Source organism: Haliotis rufescens, unplaced genomic scaffold (assembly GCF_023055435.1).
Source record: "Haliotis rufescens isolate VD_foot unplaced genomic scaffold, xgHalRufe1.0.p SCAF_8, whole genome shotgun sequence".
Lineage (NCBI taxonomy): Eukaryota > Metazoa > Mollusca > Gastropoda > Lepetellida > Haliotidae > Haliotis > Haliotis rufescens.
Window position 1 is genome coordinate 12,348,674 of NW_025964372.1, and position 23,369 is coordinate 12,372,042.

At 40.6% G+C, this 23,369-nt stretch overlaps 1 protein-coding gene and 1 long non-coding RNA gene across 6 annotated transcripts in view; one reads left to right on the forward strand and one right to left on the reverse strand.

Moving 5' to 3' along the window:
- Positions 1 to 23,369, reverse strand: part of LOC124124794 (ankyrin-1-like) — a 96,644-nt gene that overhangs the window by 41,953 nt on the left and 31,322 nt on the right. For 4 of the 5 annotated variants that reach the window (XM_048388945.1, XM_048388944.1, XM_048388943.1 and 1 more), the window contains exons 4-6: positions 22,808 to 23,009; positions 22,538 to 22,687; positions 18,095 to 18,237 (exon numbers count right to left, since the gene is read on the reverse strand). In XM_048388945.1, the coding sequence (XP_048244902.1) occupies positions 18,095 to 18,237; positions 22,538 to 22,687; positions 22,808 to 23,009 (495 nt within the window). Of the gene's footprint in view, positions 1 to 18,094; positions 18,238 to 22,537; positions 22,688 to 22,807; positions 23,029 to 23,369 lie in introns of all 5 variants that reach the window. The other variant, XM_048388947.1, reaches the window with a different exon arrangement.
- LOC125376829 lies at positions 20,276 to 21,564 on the forward strand. The gene is made up of 2 exons (XR_007219295.1): positions 20,276 to 21,187; positions 21,512 to 21,564. It is a non-coding gene; the product is annotated as an uncharacterized LOC125376829 (long non-coding RNA).

Here is a 23,369-nt window from a genome sequence, read left to right on the forward strand (position 1 = left end):
TGTGTGCTTGTTCAGTAAATCACAGGTAAGTATGTGTGGACTGAGTGATTGTTCAGTAAATCACAGATAGGTATGTGTGGACTGTGTGTGTGTTCAGTAAATCACAGATAGGTATGTGTGGACTGTGTGTGCTTGTTCAGTAAATCACAGGTAAGTATGTGTGGACTGTGTGCTTGTTCAGTAAATCACAGATAGGTATGTGTGGACTGTGTGCTTGTTCAGTAAATCACAGGTAAGTATGTGTGGACTGTGTGTGTGTTCAGTAAATCACAGATAGGTATGTGTGGACTGTGTGTGCTTGTTCAGTAAATCACAGATAGGTATGTGTGGACTGTGTGCTTGTTCAGTAAATCACAGGTAGGTATGTGTGGACTGTGTGTGCTTGTTCAGTAAATCACAGGTAAGTATGTGTGGACTGAGTGATTGTTCAGTAAATCACAGGTAGGTATGTGTGGACTATGTGTGTGTTCAGTAAATCACAGAAAGGTATGTGTGGACTGTGTGCTTGTTCAGTAAATCACAGATAGGTATGTGTGGACTGTGTGTGTGTTCAGTAAATCACAGATAGGTATGTGTGGACTGAGTGATTGTTCAGTAAATCACAGGTAAGTATGTGTGGACTGTGTGTGTGTTCAGTAAATCACAGATAGGTATGTGTGGACTGTGTGCTTGTTCAGTAAATCACAGATAGGTATGTGTGGACTGTGTGTGCTTGTTCAGTAAATCACAGGTAAGTATGTGTGGACTGAGTGATTGTTCAGTAAATCACAGATAGGTATGTGTGGACTGTGTGCTTGTTCAGTAAATCACAGGTAAGTATGTGTGGACTGTGTGTGTGTTCAGTAAATCACAGATAGGTATGTGTGGACTGTGTGCTTGTTCAGTAAATCACAGATAGGTATGTGTGGACTGTGTGCTTGTTCAGTAAATCACAGATAGGTATGTGTGGACTGTGTGCTTGTTCAGTAAATCACAGATAGGTATGTGTGGACTGTGTGTGCTTGTTCAGTAAATCACAGGTAAGTATGTGTGGACTGAGTGATTGTTCAGTAAATCACAGGTAGGTATGTGTGGACTATGTGTGTGTTCAGTAAATCACAGATAGGTATGTGTGGACTGTGTGCTTGTTCAGTAAATCACAGATAGGTATGTGTGGACTGTGTGTGTGTTCAGTAAATCACAGATAGGTATGTGTGGACTGTGTGTGCTTGTTCAGTAAATCACAGATAGGTATGTGTGGACTGTGTGCTTGTTCAGTAAATCACAGATAGGTATGTGTGGACTGTGTGCTTGTTCAGTAAATCACAGATAGGTATGTGTGGACTGTGTGTGCTTGTTCAGTAAATCACAGGTAAGTATGTGTGGACTGAGTGATTGTTCAGTAAATCACAGGTAGGTATGTGTGGACTATGTGTGTGTTCAGTAAATCACAGATAGGTATGTGTGGACTGTGTGCTTGTTCAGTAAATCACAGATAGGTATGTGTGGACTGTGTGTGTGTTCAGTAAATCACAGATAGGTATGTGTGGACTGTGTGTGCTTGTTCAGTAAATCACAGGTAAGTATGTGTGGACTGTGTGCTTGTTCAGTAAATCACAGGTAGGTATGTGTGGACTGTGTGTGCTTGTTCAGTAAATCACAGGTAGGTATGTGTGGACTGTGTGCGCTTGTTCAGTAAATCACAGGTAAGTATGTGTGGACTGTGTGCTTGTTCAGTAAATCACAGGTAGGTATGTGTGGACTGTGTGCTTGTTCAGTAAATCACAGGTAGGTATGTGTGGACTGTGTGTGTGTTCAGTAAATCAAGGATAGGTATGCGTGGACTGTGTGTGCTTGTTCAGTAAATCACAGGTAAGTATGTGTGGACTGAGTGATTGTTCAGTAAATCACAGGTAGGTATGTGTGGACTATGTGTGTGTTCAGTAAATCACAGATAGGTATGTGTGGACTGTGTGTGTGTTCAGTAAATCACAGATAGGTATGTGTGGACTGAGTGATTGTTCAGTAAATCACAGGTACGTATGTGTGGACTATGTGTGTGTTCAGTAAATTACAGATAGGTATGTGTGGACTGTGTGCTTGTTCAGTAAATCACAGATAGGTATGTGTGGACTGTGTGTGTGTTCAGTAAATCACAGATAGGTATGTGTGGACTGTGTGTGTGTTCAGTAAATCACAGGTAAGTATGTGTGGACTGAGTGATTGTTCAGTAAATCACAGGTAGGTATGTGTGGACTGTGTGCTTGTTCAGTAAATCACAGATAGGTATGTGTGGACTGTGTGTGTGTTCAGTAAATCACAGATAGGTATGAGTGGACTGTGTGTGTGTTCAGTAAATCACAGATAGGTATGTGTGGACTGTGTGTGTGTTGAGTAAATCACAGATAGGTATGTGTGGACTGTGTGTGTGTTCAGTAAATCACAGATAGGTATGTGTGGACTGTGTGTGTGTTCAGTAAATCACAGATAGGTATGTGTGGATTGTGTGTGCTTGTTCAGTAAATCACAGGTAAGTATGTGTGGACTGTGTATGTGTTCAGTAAATCACAGATAGGTATGTGTGGACTGTGTGCTTGTTCAGTAAATCACAGATAGGTATGTGTGGACTGTGTGTGCTTGTTCAGTAAATCACAGGTAAGTATGTGTGGACTGAGTGATTGTTCAGTAAATCACAGATAGGTATGTGTGGACTGTGTGTGCTTGTTCAGTAAATCACAGGTAAGTATGTGTGGACTGAGTGATTGTTCAGTAAATCACAGATAGGTATGTGTGGACTGTGTGTGTGTTCAGTAAATCACAGATAGGTATGTGTGGACTGTGTGTGCTTGTTCAGTAAATCACAGGTAAGTATGTGTGGACTGTGTGCTTGTTCAGTAAATCACAGATAGGTATGTGTGGACTGTGTGCTTGTTCAGTAAATCACAGGTAAGTATGTGTGGACTGTGTGCTTGTTCAGTAAATCACAGATAGGTATGTGTGGACTGTGTGTGTGTTCAGTAAATCACAGATAGGTATGTGTGGACTGAGTGATTGTTCAGTAAATCACAGGTAAGTATGTGTGGACTGTGTGTGTGTTCAGTAAATCACAGATAGGTATGTGTGGACTGTGTGCTTGTTCAGTAAATCACAGATAGGTATGTGTGGACTGTGTGTGCTTGTTCAGTAAATCACAGGTAAGTATGTGTGGACTGAGTGATTGTTCAGTAAATCACAGATAGGTATGTGTGGACTGTGTGCTTGTTCAGTAAATCACAGGTAAGTATGTGTGGACTGTGTGTGTGTTCAGTAAATCACAGATAGGTATGTGTGGACTGTGTGCTTGTTCAGTAAATCACAGATAGGTATGTGTGGACTGTGTGCTTGTTCAGTAAATCACAGATAGGTATGTGTGGACTGTGTGCTTGTTCAGTAAATCACAGATAGGTATGTGTGGACTGTGTGTGCTTGTTCAGTAAATCACAGGTAAGTATGTGTGGACTGAGTGATTGTTCAGTAAATCACAGGTAGGTATGTGTGGACTATGTGTGTGTTCAGTAAATCACAGATAGGTATGTGTGGACTGTGTGCTTGTTCAGTAAATCACAGATAGGTATGTGTGGACTGTGTGTGTGTTCAGTAAATCACAGATAGGTATGTGTGGACTGTGTGTGCTTGTTCAGTAAATCACAGGTAAGTATGTGTGGACTGTGTGCTTGTTCAGTAAATCACAGGTAGGTATGTGTGGACTGTGTGTGCTTGTTCAGTAAATCACAGGTAGGTATGTGTGGACTGTGTGCGCTTGTTCAGTAAATCACAGGTAAGTATGTGTGGACTGTGTGCTTGTTCAGTAAATCACAGGTAGGTATGTGTGGACTGTGTGCTTGTTCAGTAAATCACAGGTAAGTATGTGTGGACTGTGTGTGTGTTCAGTAAATCACAGATAGGTATGTGTGGACTGTGTGCTTGTTCAGTAAATCACAGATAAGTCTGTGTGGACTGTGTGCTTGTTCAGTAAATCACAGGTAAGTATGTGTGAACTGTTTGCTTGTTCAGTAAATATACGTAGGTCCTTCCCAGCCTTTGAGCCAGGTCTTGTTTGCAGACAGTGTTAATGTGAGAGTGAAGCACCCTGTGCCAGGTAAGTATGTGTGAACTGTGTGCTTGTTCAGTAAATCACAGGTAAGTCAGTGTGGAATGAGTGATTGTTCAGTAAATCACAGATAGGTATGTGTGAACTGTGTGCTTGTTCAGTAAATCACAGGTACGTTTGTGTGGACTGTGTGCTTGTTCAGTAAATCACAGGTAGGTCTGTGTGAACTGTGTGCTTGTTCAGTAAATCACAGGTAGGTCTGTGTGAACTGTGTGCTTGTTCAGTAAATCACAGATAGGTATGTGTGGACTGTGTGCTTGTTCAGTAAATCACAGGTAGGTCTGTGTGAACTGTGTGCTTGTTCAGTAAATCACAGATACGTATGTGTGGACTGAGTGATTGTTCAGTAAATCACAGATAGGTATGTGTGGACTATGTGTGTGTTCAGTAAATCACAGATAGGTATGTGTGGACTGTGTGCTTCTTCAGTAAATCACAGATAGGTATGTGTGGACTGTGTGTGTGTTCAGTAAATCACAGATAGGTATGTGTGGACTGTGTGCTTGTTCAGTAAATCACAGATAGGTATGTGTGGACTGTCTGTGTGTTCAGTAAATCACAGATAGGTATGTGTGGACTGTGTGTGCTTGTTCAGTAAATCACAGGTAGGTATGTGTGGACTGTGTGTGTGATCAGTAAATCACAGATAGGTATGTGTAGACTGTGTGTGCTTGTTCAGTAAATCACAGGTAAGTATGTGTGGACTGAGTGATTGTTCAGTAAATCACAGGTAGGTATGTGTGGACTATGTGTGTGTTCAGTAAATCACAGATAGGTATGTGTGGACTGTGTGTGTGTTCAGTAAATCACAGATAGGTATGTGTGGACTGAGTGATTGTTCAGTAAATCACAGGTAAGTATGTGTGGACTATGTGTGTGTTCAGTAAATTACAGATAGGTATGTGTGGACTGTGTGCTTGTTCAGTAAATCACAGAAAGGTATGTGTGGACTGTGTGTGTGTTCAGTAAATCACAGATAGGTATGTGTGGGCTGTGTGTGTGTTCAGTAAATCACAGGTAAGTATGTGTAGACTGAGTGATTGTTCAGTAAATCACAGGTAGGTATGTGTGGACTGTGTGCTTGTTCAGTAAATCACAGGTAAGTATGTGTGGACTGAGTGATTGTTCTGTAAATCACAGGTAGGTATGTGTGGACTATGTGTGTGTTCAGTAAATCACAGATAGGTATGTGTGGACTGTGTGTGTGTTCAGTAAATCACAGATAGGTATGTGTGGACTGAGTGATTGTTCAGTAAATCACAGGTAAGTATGTGTGGACTATGTGTGTGTTCAGTAAATTACAGATAGGTATGTGTGGACTGTGTGCTTCTTCAGTAAATCACAGAAAGGTATGTGTGGACTGTGTGTGCTTGTCCAGTAAATCACAGGTAAGTATGTGTGGACTGTGTGTGTGTTCAGTAAATCACAGGAAAGTATGTGTGGACTGAGTGATTGTTCAGTAAATCACAGGTAGGTATGTGTGGACTGTGTGCTTGTTCAGTAAATCACAGATAGGTATGTGTGGACTGTGTGTGTGTTCAGTAAATCACAGATAGGTATGTGTGGACTGTGTGTGTGTTCAGTAAATCACAGATAGGTATGTGTGGATTGTGTGTGCTTGTTCAGTAAATCACAGGTAAGTATGTGTGGACTGTGTGTGTGTTCAGTAAATCACAGATAGGTATGTGTGGACTGTGTGCTTGTTCAGTAAACCACAGATGGGTATGTGTGGACTGTGTGTGCTTGTTCAGTAAATCACAGGTAGGTATGTGTGGACTGAGTGATTGTTCAGTAAATCACAGATAGGTATCTGTGGACTGTGTGTGCTTGTTCAGTAAATCACAGGTAAGTATGCGTGGACTGAGTGATTCTTCAGTAAATCACAGATAGGTATGTGTGGACTGTGTGTGTGTTCAGTAAATCACAGATAGGTATGTGTGGACTGTATGTGCTTGTTCAGTAAATCACAGGTAAGTATGTGTGGACTGTGCGTGTGTTCAGTAAATCACAGATAGGTATGTGTGGACTGTGTGCTTGTTCAGTAAATCACAGATAGGTATGTGTGGACTGTGTGCTTGTTCAGTAAATCACAGGTAAGTATGTGAGGACTGTGTGTGTGTTCAGTAAATCACAGATAGGTATGTGTGGACTGTGTGTGCTTGTTCAGTAAATCACAGATAGGTATGTGTGGACTGTGTGCTTGTTCAGTAAATCACAGATAGGTATGTGTGGACTGTGTGTGTGTTCAGTAAATCACAGATAGGTATGTGTGGACTGTGTGCTTGTTCAGTAAATCACAGATAGGTATGTGTGGACTGTGTGTGTGTTCAGTAAATCACAGATAGGTATGTGTGGACTGTGTGTGCTTGTTCAGTAAATCACAGGTAAGTATGTGTGGACTGAGTGATTGTTCAGTAAATCACAGGTAAGTATGTGTGGACTGTGTGTGTGTTCAGTAAATCACAGATAGGTATGTGTGGACTGTGTGTGTGTTCAGTAAATCACAGATAGGTATGTGTGGACTGTATGTGCTTGTTCAGTAAATCACAGGTAAGTATGTGTGGACTGTGCGTGTGTTCAGTAAATCACAGATAGGTATGTGTGGACTGTGTGCTTGTTCAGTAAATCACAGATAGGTATGTGTGGACTGTGTGCTTGTTCAGTAAATCACAGGTAAGTATGTGAGGACTGTGTGTGTGTTCAGTAAATCACAGATAGGTATGTGTGGACTGTGTGTGCTTGTTCAGTAAATCACAGATAGGTATGTGTGGACTGTGTGCTTGTTCAGTAAATCACAGATAGGTATGTGTGGACTGTGTGTGTGTTCAGTAAATCACAGATAGGTATGTGTGGACTGTGTGCTTGTTCAGTAAATCACAGATAGGTATGTGTGGACTGTGTGTGTGTTCAGTAAATCACAGATAGGTATGTGTGGACTGTGTGTGCTTGTTCAGTAAATCACAGGTAAGTATGTGTGGACTGAGTGATTGTTCAGTAAATCACAGGTAAGTATGTGTGGACTGTGTGTGTGTTCAGTAAATCACAGATAGGTATGTGTGGACTGTGTGCTTGTTCAGTAAATCACAGATAGGTATGTGTGGACTGTGTGTGTGTTCAGTAAATCACAGATAGGTATGTGTGGACTGTGTGTGCTTGTTCAGTAAATCACAGGTAAGTATGTGTGGACTGTGTGCTTGTTCAGTAAATCACAGGTAAGTATGTGTGGACTGAGTGATTGTTCTGTAAATCACAGGTAGGTATGTGTGGACTATGTGTGTGTTCAGTAAATCACAGATAGGTATGTGTGGACTGTGTGTGTGTTCAGTAAATCACAGATAGGTATGTGTGGACTGAGTGATTGTTCAGTAAATCACAGGTAAGTATGTGTGGACTATGTGTGTGTTCAGTAAATTACAGATAGGTATGTGTGGACTGTGTGCTTGTTCAGTAAATCACAGAAAGGTATGTGTGGACTGTGTGTGCTTGTCCAGTAAATCACAGGTAAGTATGTGTGGACTGTGTGTGTGTTCAGTAAATCACAGGAAAGTATGTGTGGACTGAGTGATTGTTCAGTAAATCACAGGTAGGTATGTGTGGACTGTGTGCTTGTTCAGTAAATCACAGATAGGTATGTGTGGACTGTGTGTGTGTTCAGTAAATCACAGATAGGTATGTGTGGACTGTGTGTGTGTTCAGTAAATCACAGATAGGTATGTGTGGATTGTGTGTGCTTGTTCAGTAAATCACAGGTAAGTATGTGTGGACTGTGTGTGTGTTCAGTAAATCACAGATAGGTATGTGTGGACTGTGTGCTTGTTCAGTAAACCACAGATGGGTATGTGTGGACTGTGTGTGCTTGTTCAGTAAATCACAGGTAGGTATGTGTGGACTGAGTGATTGTTCAGTAAATCACAGATAGGTATCTGTGGACTGTGTGTGCTTGTTCAGTAAATCACAGGTAAGTATGCGTGGACTGAGTGATTCTTCAGTAAATCACAGATAGGTATGTGTGGACTGTGTGTGTGTTCAGTAAATCACAGATAGGTATGTGTGGACTGTATGTGCTTGTTCAGTAAATCACAGGTAAGTATGTGTGGACTGTGCGTGTGTTCAGTAAATCACAGATAGGTATGTGTGGACTGTGTGCTTGTTCAGTAAATCACAGATAGGTATGTGTGGACTGTGTGCTTGTTCAGTAAATCACAGGTAAGTATGTGAGGACTGTGTGTGTGTTCAGTAAATCACAGATAGGTATGTGTGGACTGTGTGTGCTTGTTCAGTAAATCACAGATAGGTATGTGTGGACTGTGTGCTTGTTCAGTAAATCACAGATAGGTATGTGTGGACTGTGTGTGTGTTCAGTAAATCACAGATAGGTATGTGTGGACTGTGTGCTTGTTCAGTAAATCACAGATAGGTATGTGTGGACTGTGTGTGTGTTCAGTAAATCACAGATAGGTATGTGTGGACTGTGTGTGCTTGTTCAGTAAATCACAGGTAAGTATGTGTGGACTGAGTGATTGTTCAGTAAATCACAGGTAAGTATGTGTGGACTGTGTGTGTGTTCAGTAAATCACAGATAGGTATGTGTGGACTGTGTGCTTGTTCAGTAAATCACAGATAGGTATGTGTGGACTGTGTGTGTGTTCAGTAAATCACAGATAGGTATGTGTGGACTGTGTGTGCTTGTTCAGTAAATCACAGGTAAGTATGTGTGGACTGAGTGATTGTTCAGTAAATCACAGGTAAGTATGTGTGGACTGTGTGTGTGTTCAGTAAATCACAGATAGGTATGTGTGGACTGTTCGCTTGTTCAGTAAATCACAGATAGGTATGTGTGGACTGTGTGTGCTTGTTCAGTAAATCACAGGTAAGTATGTGTGGACTGAGTGATTGTTCAGTAAATCACAGATAGGTATGTGTGGACTGTGTGCTTGTTCAGTAAATCACAGGTAAGTATGTGTGGACTGTGTGTGTGTTCAGTAAATCACAGATAGGTATGTGTGGACTGTGTGCTTGTTCAGTAAATCACAGATAGGTATGTGTGGACTGTGTGTGCTTGTTCAGTAAATCACAGGTAAGTATGTGTGGACTGTGTGCTTGTTCAGCAAATCACAGATAGGTATGTGTGGACTGTGTGTGCTTGTTCAGTAAATCACAGGTAACTATGTGTGGACTGAGTGATTGTTCAGTAAATCACAGGTAGGTATGTGTGGACTATGTGTGTGTTCAGTAAATCACAGATAGGTATGTGTGGACTGTGTGCTTGTTCAGTAAATCACAGATAGGTATGTGTGGACTGTGTGTGTGTTCAGTAAATCACAGATAGGTATGTGTGGACTGTGTGTGCTTGTTCAGTAAATCACAGGTAAGTATGTGTGGACTGAGTGATTGTTCAGTAAATCACAGGTAAGTATGTGTGGACTGTGTGTGTGTTCAGTAAATCACAGATAGGTATGTGTGGACTGTGTGCTTGTTCAGTAAATCACAGGTAGGTGTGTGTGGACTGTATGTGCTTGTTCAGTAAATCACAGGTGAGTATGTGTGGACTGTGTGCTTGTTCAGTAAATCACAGGTAGGTATGTGTGGACTGAGTGATTGTTCAGTAAATCACAAGTAGGTATGTGTGGACTGTGTATGTGTTCAGTAAATCACAGGTAGGTATGTGTGGACTGAGTGATTGTTCAGTAAATCACAGGTAGGTATGTGTGGACTGTGTGTGTGTTCAGTAAATCACAGATAGGTATGTGTGGACTGTGTGTGCTTGTTCAGTAAATCACAGGTAAGTATGTGTGGACTGTGTGTGTGTTCAGTAAATCACAGATAGGTATGTGTGGACTGTGTGCTTGTTCAGTAAATCACAGATAGGTATGTGTGGACTGTGTGTGTGTTCAGTAAATCACAGATAGGTATGTGTGGACTGTGTGTGCTTGTTCAGTAAATCACAGGTAAGTATGTGTGGACTGAGTGATTGTTCAGTAAATCACAGGTAAGTATGTGTGGACTGTGTGTGTGTTCAGTAAATCACAGATAGGTATGTGTGGACTGTGTGCTTGTTCAGTAAATCACAGATAGGTATGTGTCGACTGTGTGTGCTTGTTCAGTAAATCACAGGTAAGTATGTGTGGACTGAGTGATTGTTCAGTAAATCACAGATAGGTATGTGTGGACTGTGTGCTTGTTCAGTAAATCACAGGTAAGTATGTGTGGACTGTGTGTGTGTTCAGTAAATCACAGATAGGTATGTGTGGAATTAGTGCTTGTTCAGTAAATCACAGATAGGTATGTGTGGACTGTGTGTGCTTGTTCAGTAAATCACAGATAGGTATGTGTGGACTGTGTGCTTCTTCAGTAAATCACAGATAGGTATGTGTGGACTGTGTGTGCTTGTTCAGTAAATCACAGGTAAGTATGTGTGGACTGAGTGATTGTTCAGTAAATCACAGGTAGGTATGTGTGGACTATGTGTGTGTTCAGTAAATCACAGATAGGTAGGTGTGGACTGTGTGCTTGTTCAGTAAATCACAGATAGGTATGTTTGGACTGTGTGTGTGTTCAGTAAATCACAGAAAGGTATGTGTGGACTGTGTGTGCTTGTTCAGTAATCACAGGTAAGTATGTGTGGACTGAGTGATTGTTCAGTAAATCACAGGTAAGTATGTGTGGACTGTGTGTGTGTTCAGTAAATCACAGATAGGTATGTGTGGACTGTGTGCTTGTTCAGTAAATCACAGGTAGGTATGTGTGGACTGTGTGTGTGTTCAGTAAATCACAGGTGAGTATGTGTGGACTGTGTGCTTGTTCAGTAAATCACAGGTAGGTATGTGTGGACTGAGTGATTGTTCAGTAAATCACAGGTAGGTATGTGTGGACTGTGTGTGTGTTCAGTAAATCACAGGTAGGTATGTGTTGACTATGTGTGCTTGTTCAGTAAATCACAGGTAAGTATGTGTGGACTGAGTGATTGTTCAGTAAATCACAGGTAAGTATGTGTGGACTATGTGTGTGTTCAGTAAATCACAGGTAGGTATTTGTGGACTATGTGTGTGTTCAGTAAATCACAGGTAGGTATGTGTGGACTATGTGTGTGTTCAGTAAATCACAGGTAGGTATGTGTTGACTGAGTGATTTTTTAGTAAATCACAGATAGGTATGTGTGGACTGTGTGTGTGTTCAGTAAATCACAGATAGGTATGTGTGGACTGTGTGTGCTTGTTGAGTAAATCACAGGTAAGTATGTGTGGACTGAGTGATTGTTCAGTAAATCACAGGTAGGTATGTGTGGACTATGTGTGTGTTCAGTAAATCACAGATAGGTATGTGTGGACTGTGTGCTTGTTCAGTAAATCACAGATAGGTATGTGTGGACTGTTTGTGTGTTCAGTAAATCACAGATAGGTATGTGTGGACTGTGTGTGCTTGTTCAGTAAATCACAGGTAAGTATGTGTGGACTGAGTGATTGTTCAGTAAATCACAGGTAAGTATGTGTGGACTGTGTGTGTGTTCAGTAAATCACAGATAGGTATGTGTGGACTGTGTGCTTGTTCAGTAAATCACAGGTAGGTATGTGTGGACTGTGTGTGCTTGTTCAGTAAATCACAGGTGAGTATGTGTGGACTGTGTGCTTGTTCAGTAAATCACAGGTAGGTATGTGTGGACTGTGTGTGCTTGTTCAGTAAATCACAGGTAGGTATGTGTGGACTGAGTGATTGTTTAGTAAATCACAGGTAAGTATGTGTGGACTGTGTGTGTGTTCAGTAAATCACAGATAGGTATGTGTGGACTGTGTGTGCTTGTTCAGTACATCACAGGTAGGTATGTGTGGACTGTGTGTGTGTTCAGTAAATCACAGATAGGTATGTGTTGACTGTGTGTGCTTGTTCAGTAAATCTCAGGTAAGTATGTGTGGACTGTGTGCTTGTTCAGTAAATCACAGGTAGTTATGTGTGGACTGTGTGCTTGTTCAGTAAATCACAGATAGGTATGTGTGGACTGTGTGTGTGTTCAGTAAATCACAGATAGGTATGTGTGGACTGTGTGTGTGTTCAGTAAATCACAGATAGGTATGTGTGGACTGTGTGTGTGTTCAGTAAATCACAGATAGGTATGTGTGGACTGTGTGCTTGTTCAGTAAATCACAGGTAGGTATGTGTGGACTGTGTGTGTGTTCAGTAAATCACAGGTGAGTATGTGTGGACTGTGTGCTTGTTCAGTAAATCACAGGTAGGTATGTGTGGACTGAGTGATTGTTCAGTAAATCACAGGTAGGTATGTGTGGACTGTGTGTGTGTTCAGTAAATCACAGGTAGGTATGTGTTGACTATGTGTGCTTGTTCAGTAAATCACAGGTAAGTATGTGTGGACTGAGTGATTGTTCAGTAAATCACAGGTAAGTATGTGTGGACTATGTGTGTGTTCAGTAAATCACAGGTAGGTATTTGTGGACTATGTGTGTGTTCAGTAAATCACAGGTAGGTATGTGTGGACTATGTGTGTGTTCAGTAAATCACAGGTAGGTATGTGTTGACTGAGTGATTGTTCAGTAAATCACAGATAGGTATGTGTGGACTGTGTGTGTGTTCAGTAAATCACAGATAGGTATGTGTGGACTGTGTGTGCTTGTTGAGTAAATCACAGGTAAGTATGTGTGGACTGAGTGATTGTTCAGTAAATCACAGGTAGGTATGTGTGGACTATGTGTGTGTTCAGTAAATCACAGATAGGTATGTGTGGACTGTGTGCTTGTTCAGTAAATCACAGATAGGTATGTGTGGACTGTTTGTGTGTTCAGTAAATCACAGATAGGTATGTGTGGACTGTGTGTGCTTGTTCAGTAAATCACAGGTAAGTATGTGTGGACTGAGTGATTGTTCAGTAAATCACAGGTAAGTATGTGTGGACTGTGTGTGTGTTCAGTAAATCACAGATAGGTATGTGTGGACTGTGTGCTTGTTCAGTAAATCACAGGTAGGTATGTGTGGACTGTGTGTGCTTGTTCAGTAAATCACAGGTGAGTATGTGTGGACTGTGTGCTTGTTCAGTAAATCACAGGTAGGTATGTGTGGACTGTGTGTGCTTGTTCAGTAAATCACAGGTAGGTATGTGTGGACTGAGTGATTGTTTAGTAAATCACAGGTAAGTATGTGTGGACTGTGTGTGTGTTCAGTAAATCACAGATAGGTATGTGTGGACTGTGTGTGCTTGTTCAGTACATCACAGGTAGGTATGTGTGGACTGTGTGTGTGTTCAGTAAATCACAGATAGGTATGTGTGGACTGTGTGTGCTTGTTCAGTAAATCTCAGGTAAGTATGTGTGGACTGTGTGCTTGTTCAGTAAATCACAGGTAGTTATGTGTGGACTGTGTGCTTGTTCAGTAAATCACAGATAGGTATGTGTGGACTGTGTGTGTGTTCAGTAAATCACAGATAGGTATGTGTGGACTGTGTGTGTGTTCAGTAAATCACAGATAGGTATGTGTGGACTGTGTGTGTGTTCAGTAAATCACAGATAGGTATGTGTGGACTGTGTGCTTGTTCAGTAAATCACAGGTAGGTATGTGTGGACTGTGTGTGTGTTCAGTAAATCACAGATAGGTATGTGTGGACTGTGTGTGTGTTCAGTAAATCACAGATAGGTATGTGTGGACTGTGTGTGTGTTCAGTAAATCACAGGTAGGTATGTGTGGACTGTGTGTGTGTTCAGTAAATCACAGATAGGTATGTGTGGACTGTGTGTGTGTTCAGTAAATCACAGGTAGGTATGTGTGGACTGTGTGTGTGTTCAGTAAATCACAGGTAGGTATGTGTGGACTGTGTGTGCTTGTTCAGTAAATCACAGGTAAGTATGTGTGGACTGTGTGTGTGTTCAGTAAATCACAGGTAGGTATGTGTGGACTGTGTGTGCTTGTTCAGTAAATCACAGGTAGGTATGTGTGGACTGTGTGTGTGTTCAGTAAATCACAGATAGGTATGTGTGGACTGAGTGATTGTTCAGTAAATCACAGGTAAGTATGTGTGGACTGTGTGTGTGTTCAGTAAATCACAGATAGGTAGGTGTGGACTGTGTGCTTGTTCAGTAAATCACAGATAGGTATGTGTGGACTGTGTGTGTGTTCAGTAAATCACAGATAGGTATGTGTGGACTGAGTGATTGTTCAGTAAATCACAGGTAAGTATGTGTGGACTGTGTGTGTGTTCAGTAAATCACAGATAGGTATGTGTGGACTGTGTGCTTGTTCAGTAAATCACAGGTAGGTATGTGTGGACTGTGTGTGCTTGTTCAGTAAATCACAGGTGAGTATGTGTGGACTGTGTGCTTGTTCAGTAAATCACAGGTAGGTATGTGTGGACTGTGTGTGCTTGTTCAGTAAATCACAGGTAAGTATGTGTGGACTGAGTGATTGTTTAGTAAATCACAGGTAAGTATGTGTGGACTGTGTGTGTGTTCAGTAAATCACAGATAGGTATGTGTGGACTGTGTGTGCTTGTTCAGTACATCACAGGTAGGTATGTGTGGACTGTGTGTGTGTTCAGTAAATCACAGATAGGTATGTGTGGACTGTGTGTGCTTGTTCAGTAAATCTCAGGTAAGTATGTGTGGACTGTGTGCTTGTTCAGTAAATCACAGGTAGTTATGTGTGGACTGTGTGCTTGTTCAGTAAATCACAGATAGGTATGTGTGGACTGTGTGTGTGTTCAGTAAATCACAGATAGGTATGTGTGGACTGTGTGCTTGTTCAGTAAATCACAGGTAGGTATGTGTGGACTGTGTGTGTGTTCAGTAAATCACAGATAGGTATGTGTGGACTGTGTGTGTGTTCAGTAAATCACAGATAGGTATGTGTGGACTGTGTGTGTGTTCAGTAAATCACAGGTAGGTATGTGTGGCCTGTGTGTGTGTTCAGTAAATCACAGATAGGTATGTGTGGACTGTGTGTGTGTTCAGTAAATCACAGGTAGGTATGTGTGGACTGTGTGTGTGTTCAGTAAATCACAGGTAGGTATGTGTGGACTGTGTGTGCTTGTTCAGTAAATCACAGGTAAGTATGTGTGGACTGTGTGTGTGTTCAGTAAATCACAGATAGGTAGGTGTGGACTGTGTGCTTGTTCAGTAAATCACAGATAGGTATGTGTGGACTGTGTGTGTGTTCAGTAAATCACAGATAGGTATGTGTGGACTGTGTGCTTGTTCAGTAAATCACAGATAGGTATGTGTGGGCTGTGTGCTTGTTCAGTAAATCACCGGTAATTATGTGTGGACTGTGTGTTTGTTCAGTTAATCACAGGTAGGTTTGTGTGGACTGTGTGCTTGTTCAGTAAATCACAGGTAGGTATGTGTGGACTATGTGTGTGTTCAGTAAATCACAGGTAGGTATGTGTTGACTATGTGTGCTTGTTCAGTAAATCACAGGTAAGTATGTGTGGACTGAGTGATTGTTCAGTAAATCACAGGTAGGTATGTGTGGACTATGTGTGTGTTCAGTAAATCACAGGTAAGTATGTGTGGACTGAGTGATTGTTCAGTAAATCACAGGTAAGTATGTGTGGACTGTGTGTGTGTTCAGTAAATCACAGATAGGTATGTGTGGACTGTGTGCTTGTTCAGTAAATCACAGATAGGTATGTGTGGACTGTGTGTGTGTTCAGGAAATCACAGATAGGTATGTGTGGACTGTGTGTGCTTGTTCAGTAAATCACAGGTAAGTATGTGTGGACTGTGTGTGTGTTCAGTAAATCACAGATAGGTATGTGTGGACTGTGTGTGCTTGTTCAGTAAATCACAGATAGGTATGTGTGGACTGTGTGCTTGTTCAGTAAATCACAGATAGGTATGTGTGGACTGTGTGTGCTTGTTCAGTAAATCACAGATAAGTATGTGTGGACTGAGTGTTTGTTCAGTAAATCACAGATAGGTATGTGTGGACTGTGTGCTTGTTCAGTAAATCACAGATAGGTATGTGTGGACTGTGTGTGCTTGTTCAGTAAATCACAGGTAAGTATGTGTGGACTGAGTGATTGTTCAGTAAATCACAGGTAGGTATGTGTGGACTATGTGTGTGTTCAGTAAATCACAGATAAGTATGTGTGGACTATGTGTGTGTTCAGTAAATCACAGATAGGTATGTGTGGACTGTGTGTGTGTTCAGTAAATCACAGGTAGGTATGTGTGGACTGTGTGTGTGTTCAGTAAATCACAGATAGGTATGTGTGGACTGTGTGCTTGTTCAGTAAATCACAGGTAGGTGTGTGTGGACTGTGTGTGTGTTCAGTAAATCACAGGTAGGTATGTGTGGACTGTGTGCTTGTTCAGTAAATCACAGATAGGTATGTGTGGACTGTGTGTGTGTTCAGTAAATCACAGATAGGTATGTGTGGACTGTGTGTGCTTGTTCAGTAAATCACAGATAGGTATGTGTGGACTGTGTGTGTGTTCAGTAAATCACAGATAGGTATGTGTGGACTGTGTGCTTGTTCAGTAAATCACAGGTAGGTGTGTGTGGACTGTGTGTGTGTTCAGTAAATCACAGATAGGTATGTGTGGACTGTGTGTGTGTTCAGTAAATCACAGATAGGTATGTGTGGACTGAGTGATTGTTCAGTAAATCACAGATAGGTATGTGTGGAATGTGTGTGTGTTCAGTAAATCACAGATAGGTATGTGTGGACTGAGTGTTTGTTCAGTAAATCACAGATAGGTATGTGTGGACTGTGTGTGTGTTCAGTAAATCACAGATAGGTATGTGTGGGCTGTGTGCTTGTTCAGTAAATCACAGGTAGGTATGTGTGGACTGTGTGTGTGTTCAGTAAATCACAGATAGGTATGTGTGGACTGTGTGTGTGTTCAGTAAATCACAGGTAAGTCTGTGTGGACTGTGTGTGCTTGTTCAGTAAATCACAGATAGGTATGTGTGGACTGTGTGTGTGTTCAGTAAATCACAGATAGGTATGTGTGGACTGTGTGTGTGTTCAGTAAATCACAGATAGGTATGTGTGGACTGTGTGTGTGTTCAGTAAATCACAGATAGGTATGTGTGGACTGTGTGTGTGTTCAGTAAATCACAGATAGGTATGTGTGGACTGTGTGATTGTTCAGTAAATCACAGATAGGTATGTGTGGACTGTGTGTGTGTTCAGTAAATCACAGGTAAGTCTGTGTGGACTGTGTGTGTGTTCAGTAAATCACAGGTAGGTATGTGTGGACTGTGTGCTTGTTCAGCAAATCACAGGTAGGTATGTGTGGACTGTGTGTGTGTTCAGTAAATCACAGGTGAGTATGTGTGGACTGTGTGCTTGTTCAGTAAATCACAGATAGGTATGTGTGGACTGTGTGTGTGTTCAGTAAATCACAGGTGAGTATGTGTGGACTGTGTGCTTGTTCAGTAAATCACAGATAGGTATGTGTGGACTGTGTGCTTGTTCAGTAAATCACAGGTAGGTATGTGTGGACTGTGTGTGTGTTCAGTAAATCACAGGTGAGTATGTGTGGACTGTGTGTGTGTTCAGTAAATCACAGGTAGGTATGTGTGGACTGTGTGTGTGTTCAGTAAATCACAGATAAGTATGTGTGGACTGTGTGTGTGTTCAGTAAATCACAGGTAAGTATGTGTGGACTGTGTGCTTGTTCAGTAAATCACAGATAGGTATGTGTGGACTGTGTGTGCTTGTTCAGTAAATCACAGGTAAGTATGTGTGGACTGAGTGATTGTTCAGTAAATCACAGATAGGTATGTGTGGACTGTGTGCTTGTTCAGTAAATCACAGATAGGTATGTGTGGGCTGTGTGCTTGTTCAGTAAATCACAGGTAATTATGTGTGGACTGTGTGTTTGTTCAGTAAATGACAGGTAGGTCTGTGTGGACTGAGTGATTGTTCAGTAAATCATTGGTAAGTCTGGGATCACAAATAATATAAAGAATGGTTAGCCTTGTGCTAATTTGAAAATTACAGAACTATTATTCACTTACATTGATACTTTGTGGAGGCCCACTGTTGTCAGATCGAAAGGCAAAACACAGGACATCTGTGAACCCATCCACAATGACACAGTTTTCTTTCGACATCCCTTGAGGGTTGGCAGGGTTTGGTCCTGGGTTTAAGGGATACCCACCTGACAGGCAAAGAAACAGTAGGTGATGAAGAAACAGGCATATCCCCAACATAAACAGGGTCAAATGAATGGGAGTGGGTGCTGCAAGCTGATTGGTTGAGAAACATTGTTAAATGGGACTGGGTTTTATTGTGGTCGAAGTGCAAAAGTCCAACCAAGTCCAAATTTAGAAATATCTCATAAATGATTCCATAAATGTATGCACAAAATCTAGAAACATGAAGCAAGGTTAGTAACTCTGAAAAAAATTAATTTGCATCACCAGTTTTCAAACCCAGTCTTGATAAGTATCTCTTAGATAAGCATGCATAATTTCATGCATGTAACTACAGTTGTTTCTGAGAAAACTTGTCCCCATTTCACACAGTATGCACTAAGTTGAAAAGCACGGAGCAAGGGCCATAACTCTGTACAAAATGAATTTACAATTCAATTTTAGATCTCATTAAGATCATGACAAATACATCAGTGTGTACAATTTTCAATTCTCTAACTTCAATAGTATTTGAGAAAATGTGTCCCCATTGAGAAGCAGATGGAGGGAGGGATGGAAGGCCGAACTCTGTTCCAATATCATTCTCAGGGAAACATTCCTCAAAAGAATCATGGTCTTTACCATGGAATTCGACTATCCAACATGTCTGCTCAGAAGGTCTTTTAGGACTGAGTTATATTTCGGTGTAAGAACCCAAACACCATGTCCCGCATATTGACCTTAAAACACTAAATAGGAAAGTATTTTGTTTATGTGAGTGCTTTATTTGCAGTCATCTAAAAAGAAAAGGGTTCAAATGTGTCATGCCATAATCGTAACCAGTCATGTAATCACCAACCTGGGTCCACCCTGTATACCATCAACACCCAAGCCCTAGATGGGTATGTTTTACAATCAAGATTAAGATAGCTATGCGATAAATCGCAAAGAAAAATAAAGTAGTTTATTTCACAATAAAACATTGTTCTATCATGACATCATTTCTGGAGATTCAAACATGCGCTCACAACTTGACGACGTCATATATTGGACAATTTTTGAGAGGGGAGTGTCTGTGAGTTGTTCCCCATAGATGTAGCTGGGCAACACAGATAAATGTGATGGACGAACGACCGCATCCAAAAGCGGAAGAGTTATGACAATCGCCATTGGGAGAAAAGGTCCAGGTAATCAACGGGAAGATTGTGAGAATATGTGGGAAATACCCACCTGTGCATAAATTGTACTTCTAGCTGATTTGATTCTATTGAGGGATTCATCATTATTAAAATATGGGTAAATATTTTTAAAACTTGTACATTTCATCATCATCCTTAAAGAGGCTGTACATAATGCTGATATCTCATATCAGAAATAAACACCTCGAGGTCATTGTTTATCGTACACAAAAACACTGCAGGGAGAAAAAAACATGTTGTGGCCAAAATATCAGATGTTGCTTTTCCATGATATCATTTGTCTTTTTCATGTTCAGTAAATTAAAAAATTAACTCAGACCTCATTCCTGTTACTAAAATTTGCACAATATATATATATATATATATATATATATATATATATATATATATATATATATATGCTTACAATTTCAGGAAGTATTTGTTATGAATAATGAATAGTCGACAATATAATGAAATTATAACAAGAATGAAAACCAACAAACACAACATACAGTTTATAGTGGTATTTCTACTTAATAAGTATTATCCCATAAGGGAGAGAATAACGTTTCGGAGTATATGCAATCTTCAGGTGAATGAATGCTATGAGGCAGAGAACATATATGTAATAATATATAATTAGCGCTTATACTATGGAAGCCATGACCCCTTACATCCATATGACTAAAGCACTCTGAAATCCACATGACTATATCACCCTATACATGCACATGACTATATCACCCTATACATGCACATGACTATTTCCCCCTATACATCCACATGACTATATCACCCTGTACATACACATGACTATATCACCCTGTACATCCCCATGACTATGTGGCAGAGTAATATTTTGTACATACAAGTTAGATTTTAATTCTATTTTAGCTATAGTTTTATACACATTCTATTTCATATTTGAATTAAGTAGTACAGAGTTTATTTACCTGTCTTACTTTTGCCATATAATTGTATTTCAGTTTAAACATTAATACCACAGCTTATCTGTTTCATTCAGTCTATTATTTATCCAGCCTTGACTAACCATACCACTGCATGCTTTTCACCCACAGCACTTAGTATCCCACCCCGCGCATAGAGTACTCTATTGTTCTCTGTGGTCACTCACAGCTGACCACAGATATACCTTTGTTTGCTTGTGATCTGAGGCAGTTGCCAGATTACACTTGACATATGTACTCCATAGTCATTTTGTATATATTTTGAATGGATCTTGTATTCATGGATCAAATAGATGTGATTATTTCATGGATTTGAAGGTTAGTCATAGTATATTTCTTGTGTGATACCTTATATGTATTTGTGTATTTCTAATTCTTAAAGTTAGGAATAAGTTGTGCTTGGTTTATTGCTAATCAGGTTGTGTATTGAATCCACAGTTAGTGTATTCTGATCATGATTATTTTATATGATAAAGTATTATAAAGCAGTTTCTTTAATTGATAAATAGCTAATATATCCTAGGCTATTATCATCTTAACTTGAACATTAACTAAATAAAACTAAACCATAAATAAACTGTAGTAATTCTATACCTCATATCACATTAAGGTAATTGTATCAATTGTGTACAAGAATGTATGCGTATGTGTGAAAGTGCATTATTTAAGTAATTTGATCAATCCTTATTTTAAATACCTATTTTACTTATGTGTTGTGTATAATTATAGTGTAAATAGTATCTGCATTAGTTTATACTTTGTCAATGCAGATGTAAGTGGCACTATCTTAGAAGCCTTGGTGACACGGCACAGGTTTCACCAATCTGGTATGTATTGTTTATGTGTTACTCATGAATGTATAAATGTATGTATCTATATATATGCTGACGTATATCTTTGTAATTATCATGTAGTATTGTACTTGTCTAGTGTTATGACAGTAGACATGGTTTATGTTTAGTTTAAACTGATTATAGAGTCATAAGCAGATATAATATATATATCATTGTACAGGTTACTTCCTACATGAGTAACATTGGTTTCTTGCTAATTGAATGTCCCTTAGATGTAAGGCCATTATGTATATTATATCAATGTCAATGTTCTATGTCTTGTATGCAGTATGTATTATTATTTATACATTGTTGCAGGCCGTATTTATTCACCATTCTCTTCTAAGAGAATAAACAGCCATCAGCTCACACCCTGTAGCCGTTTGTTGTGTTTACCACCCCGACAACTACCGCTACTACAACTATATCACCCTATACATCCACATGACTATTTCACCCTGTACATCCACATGACTATTTCACCCTATACATCCACATGACTATATCACCCTATATATGCACATGACTATATCACCCTATACATGCACATGACCATATCACCCTATACATGCACATGACTATATCACCCTATACATGCACATGACTATATCACCCTATACATGCACATGACTATATCACCCTATACATGCACATGACTATATCACCCTATACATCCATATGACTATATCACCCTATACATCCCCATGACTATATCACCCTATACATGCACATGACTATATCACCCTATACATGCACATGACTATATCACCCTATACATCCCCATGACTATATCACCCTGTACATCCCCATGACTATATCACCCTATACATGCACATGACTATATCACCCTATACATCCATATGACTATATCACCCTATACATGCACATGACTATATCACCCTATACATCCCCATGACTATATCACCCTATACATCCCCATGACTATATCACCCTGTACATCCACATGACTATATCACCCTGTACATCCACATGACTATATCACCCTATACATGCACATGACTATATCACCCTATACATGCACATGACTATATCACCCTATACATCCACATGACTATATCACCCTATACATCCACATGACTATATCACCCTATACATCCACATGACTATATCACCCTATACATCCACATGACTATATCACCCTATCCACATGATACATATCACCCTATACATCCACATGACTATATCACCCTATACATCCACATGGCTATATCACCCGATACATCCAAATGATATATAAAACCCGATACATCCACATGATATATATTGCCCTATACATCAGACTATATCCACTATAAATCTACATGACCTGCCTGCACATCTCACCTTTGTTCCACATCCCAATGACCTGAGCGTCTGTGAACTTCCATATGAAAGGGTTTGGGACAGCCGGTGGACTTGTACCTGGGTTGACCCCAACCGACACAGCCACGATGTTGAACTTAGTCAGACTAGGGAGCACCGCCGCTGTCATGCCTGCACGGAAGGCAAGCAAATCATGCTTTACCAAGAGAGCACCAATGTCTACTTCTGAAGGCAAGTCAAGGTGCTACTTCCAGCCACACCGATATTATCTGTCCTTCCTAAGACACGTACCTGGGACATCCCTCTGACTCAGTGTAGCATACTTTCTCTTTATGCCAAACTCGGCATCCACATCCAGGCTGATGTTCAGACTGAGCTCAAACAAGGCTTGGTTCATGTTCTCTGGCTGCATGTTCATAGGTCCAGCGTGCCAAGTGATATCACCACGCATCACTGCATCCCTGAAGGCTGCCACATCCTTGGTACTGGGGCACTAAGGAGACAGCAGATACCTGTAAACAACATCCTTCAGTGGGGCACTAGGGATACAGCAGATACCTCTATACAACATCCTCCAGTGGGGCACTAGGGAGACAGCAGATACCTCTATACAACATCCTTCAGTGGGGCACTAGGGAGACAGCAGATACCTCTATACAACATCCACCAGTGGCGAACTAGGGAGACAGCAGATACCTCTATACAACATCCACCAGTGGGGCACTAGGGAGACAGCAGATACCTCTATACAACATCCTCCAGTGGGGCACTAGGAAGACAGCAGACACCTCTATACAACATCCACCAGTGGGGCACTAGGAAGACAGCAGACACCTCTATACAACATCTTCCA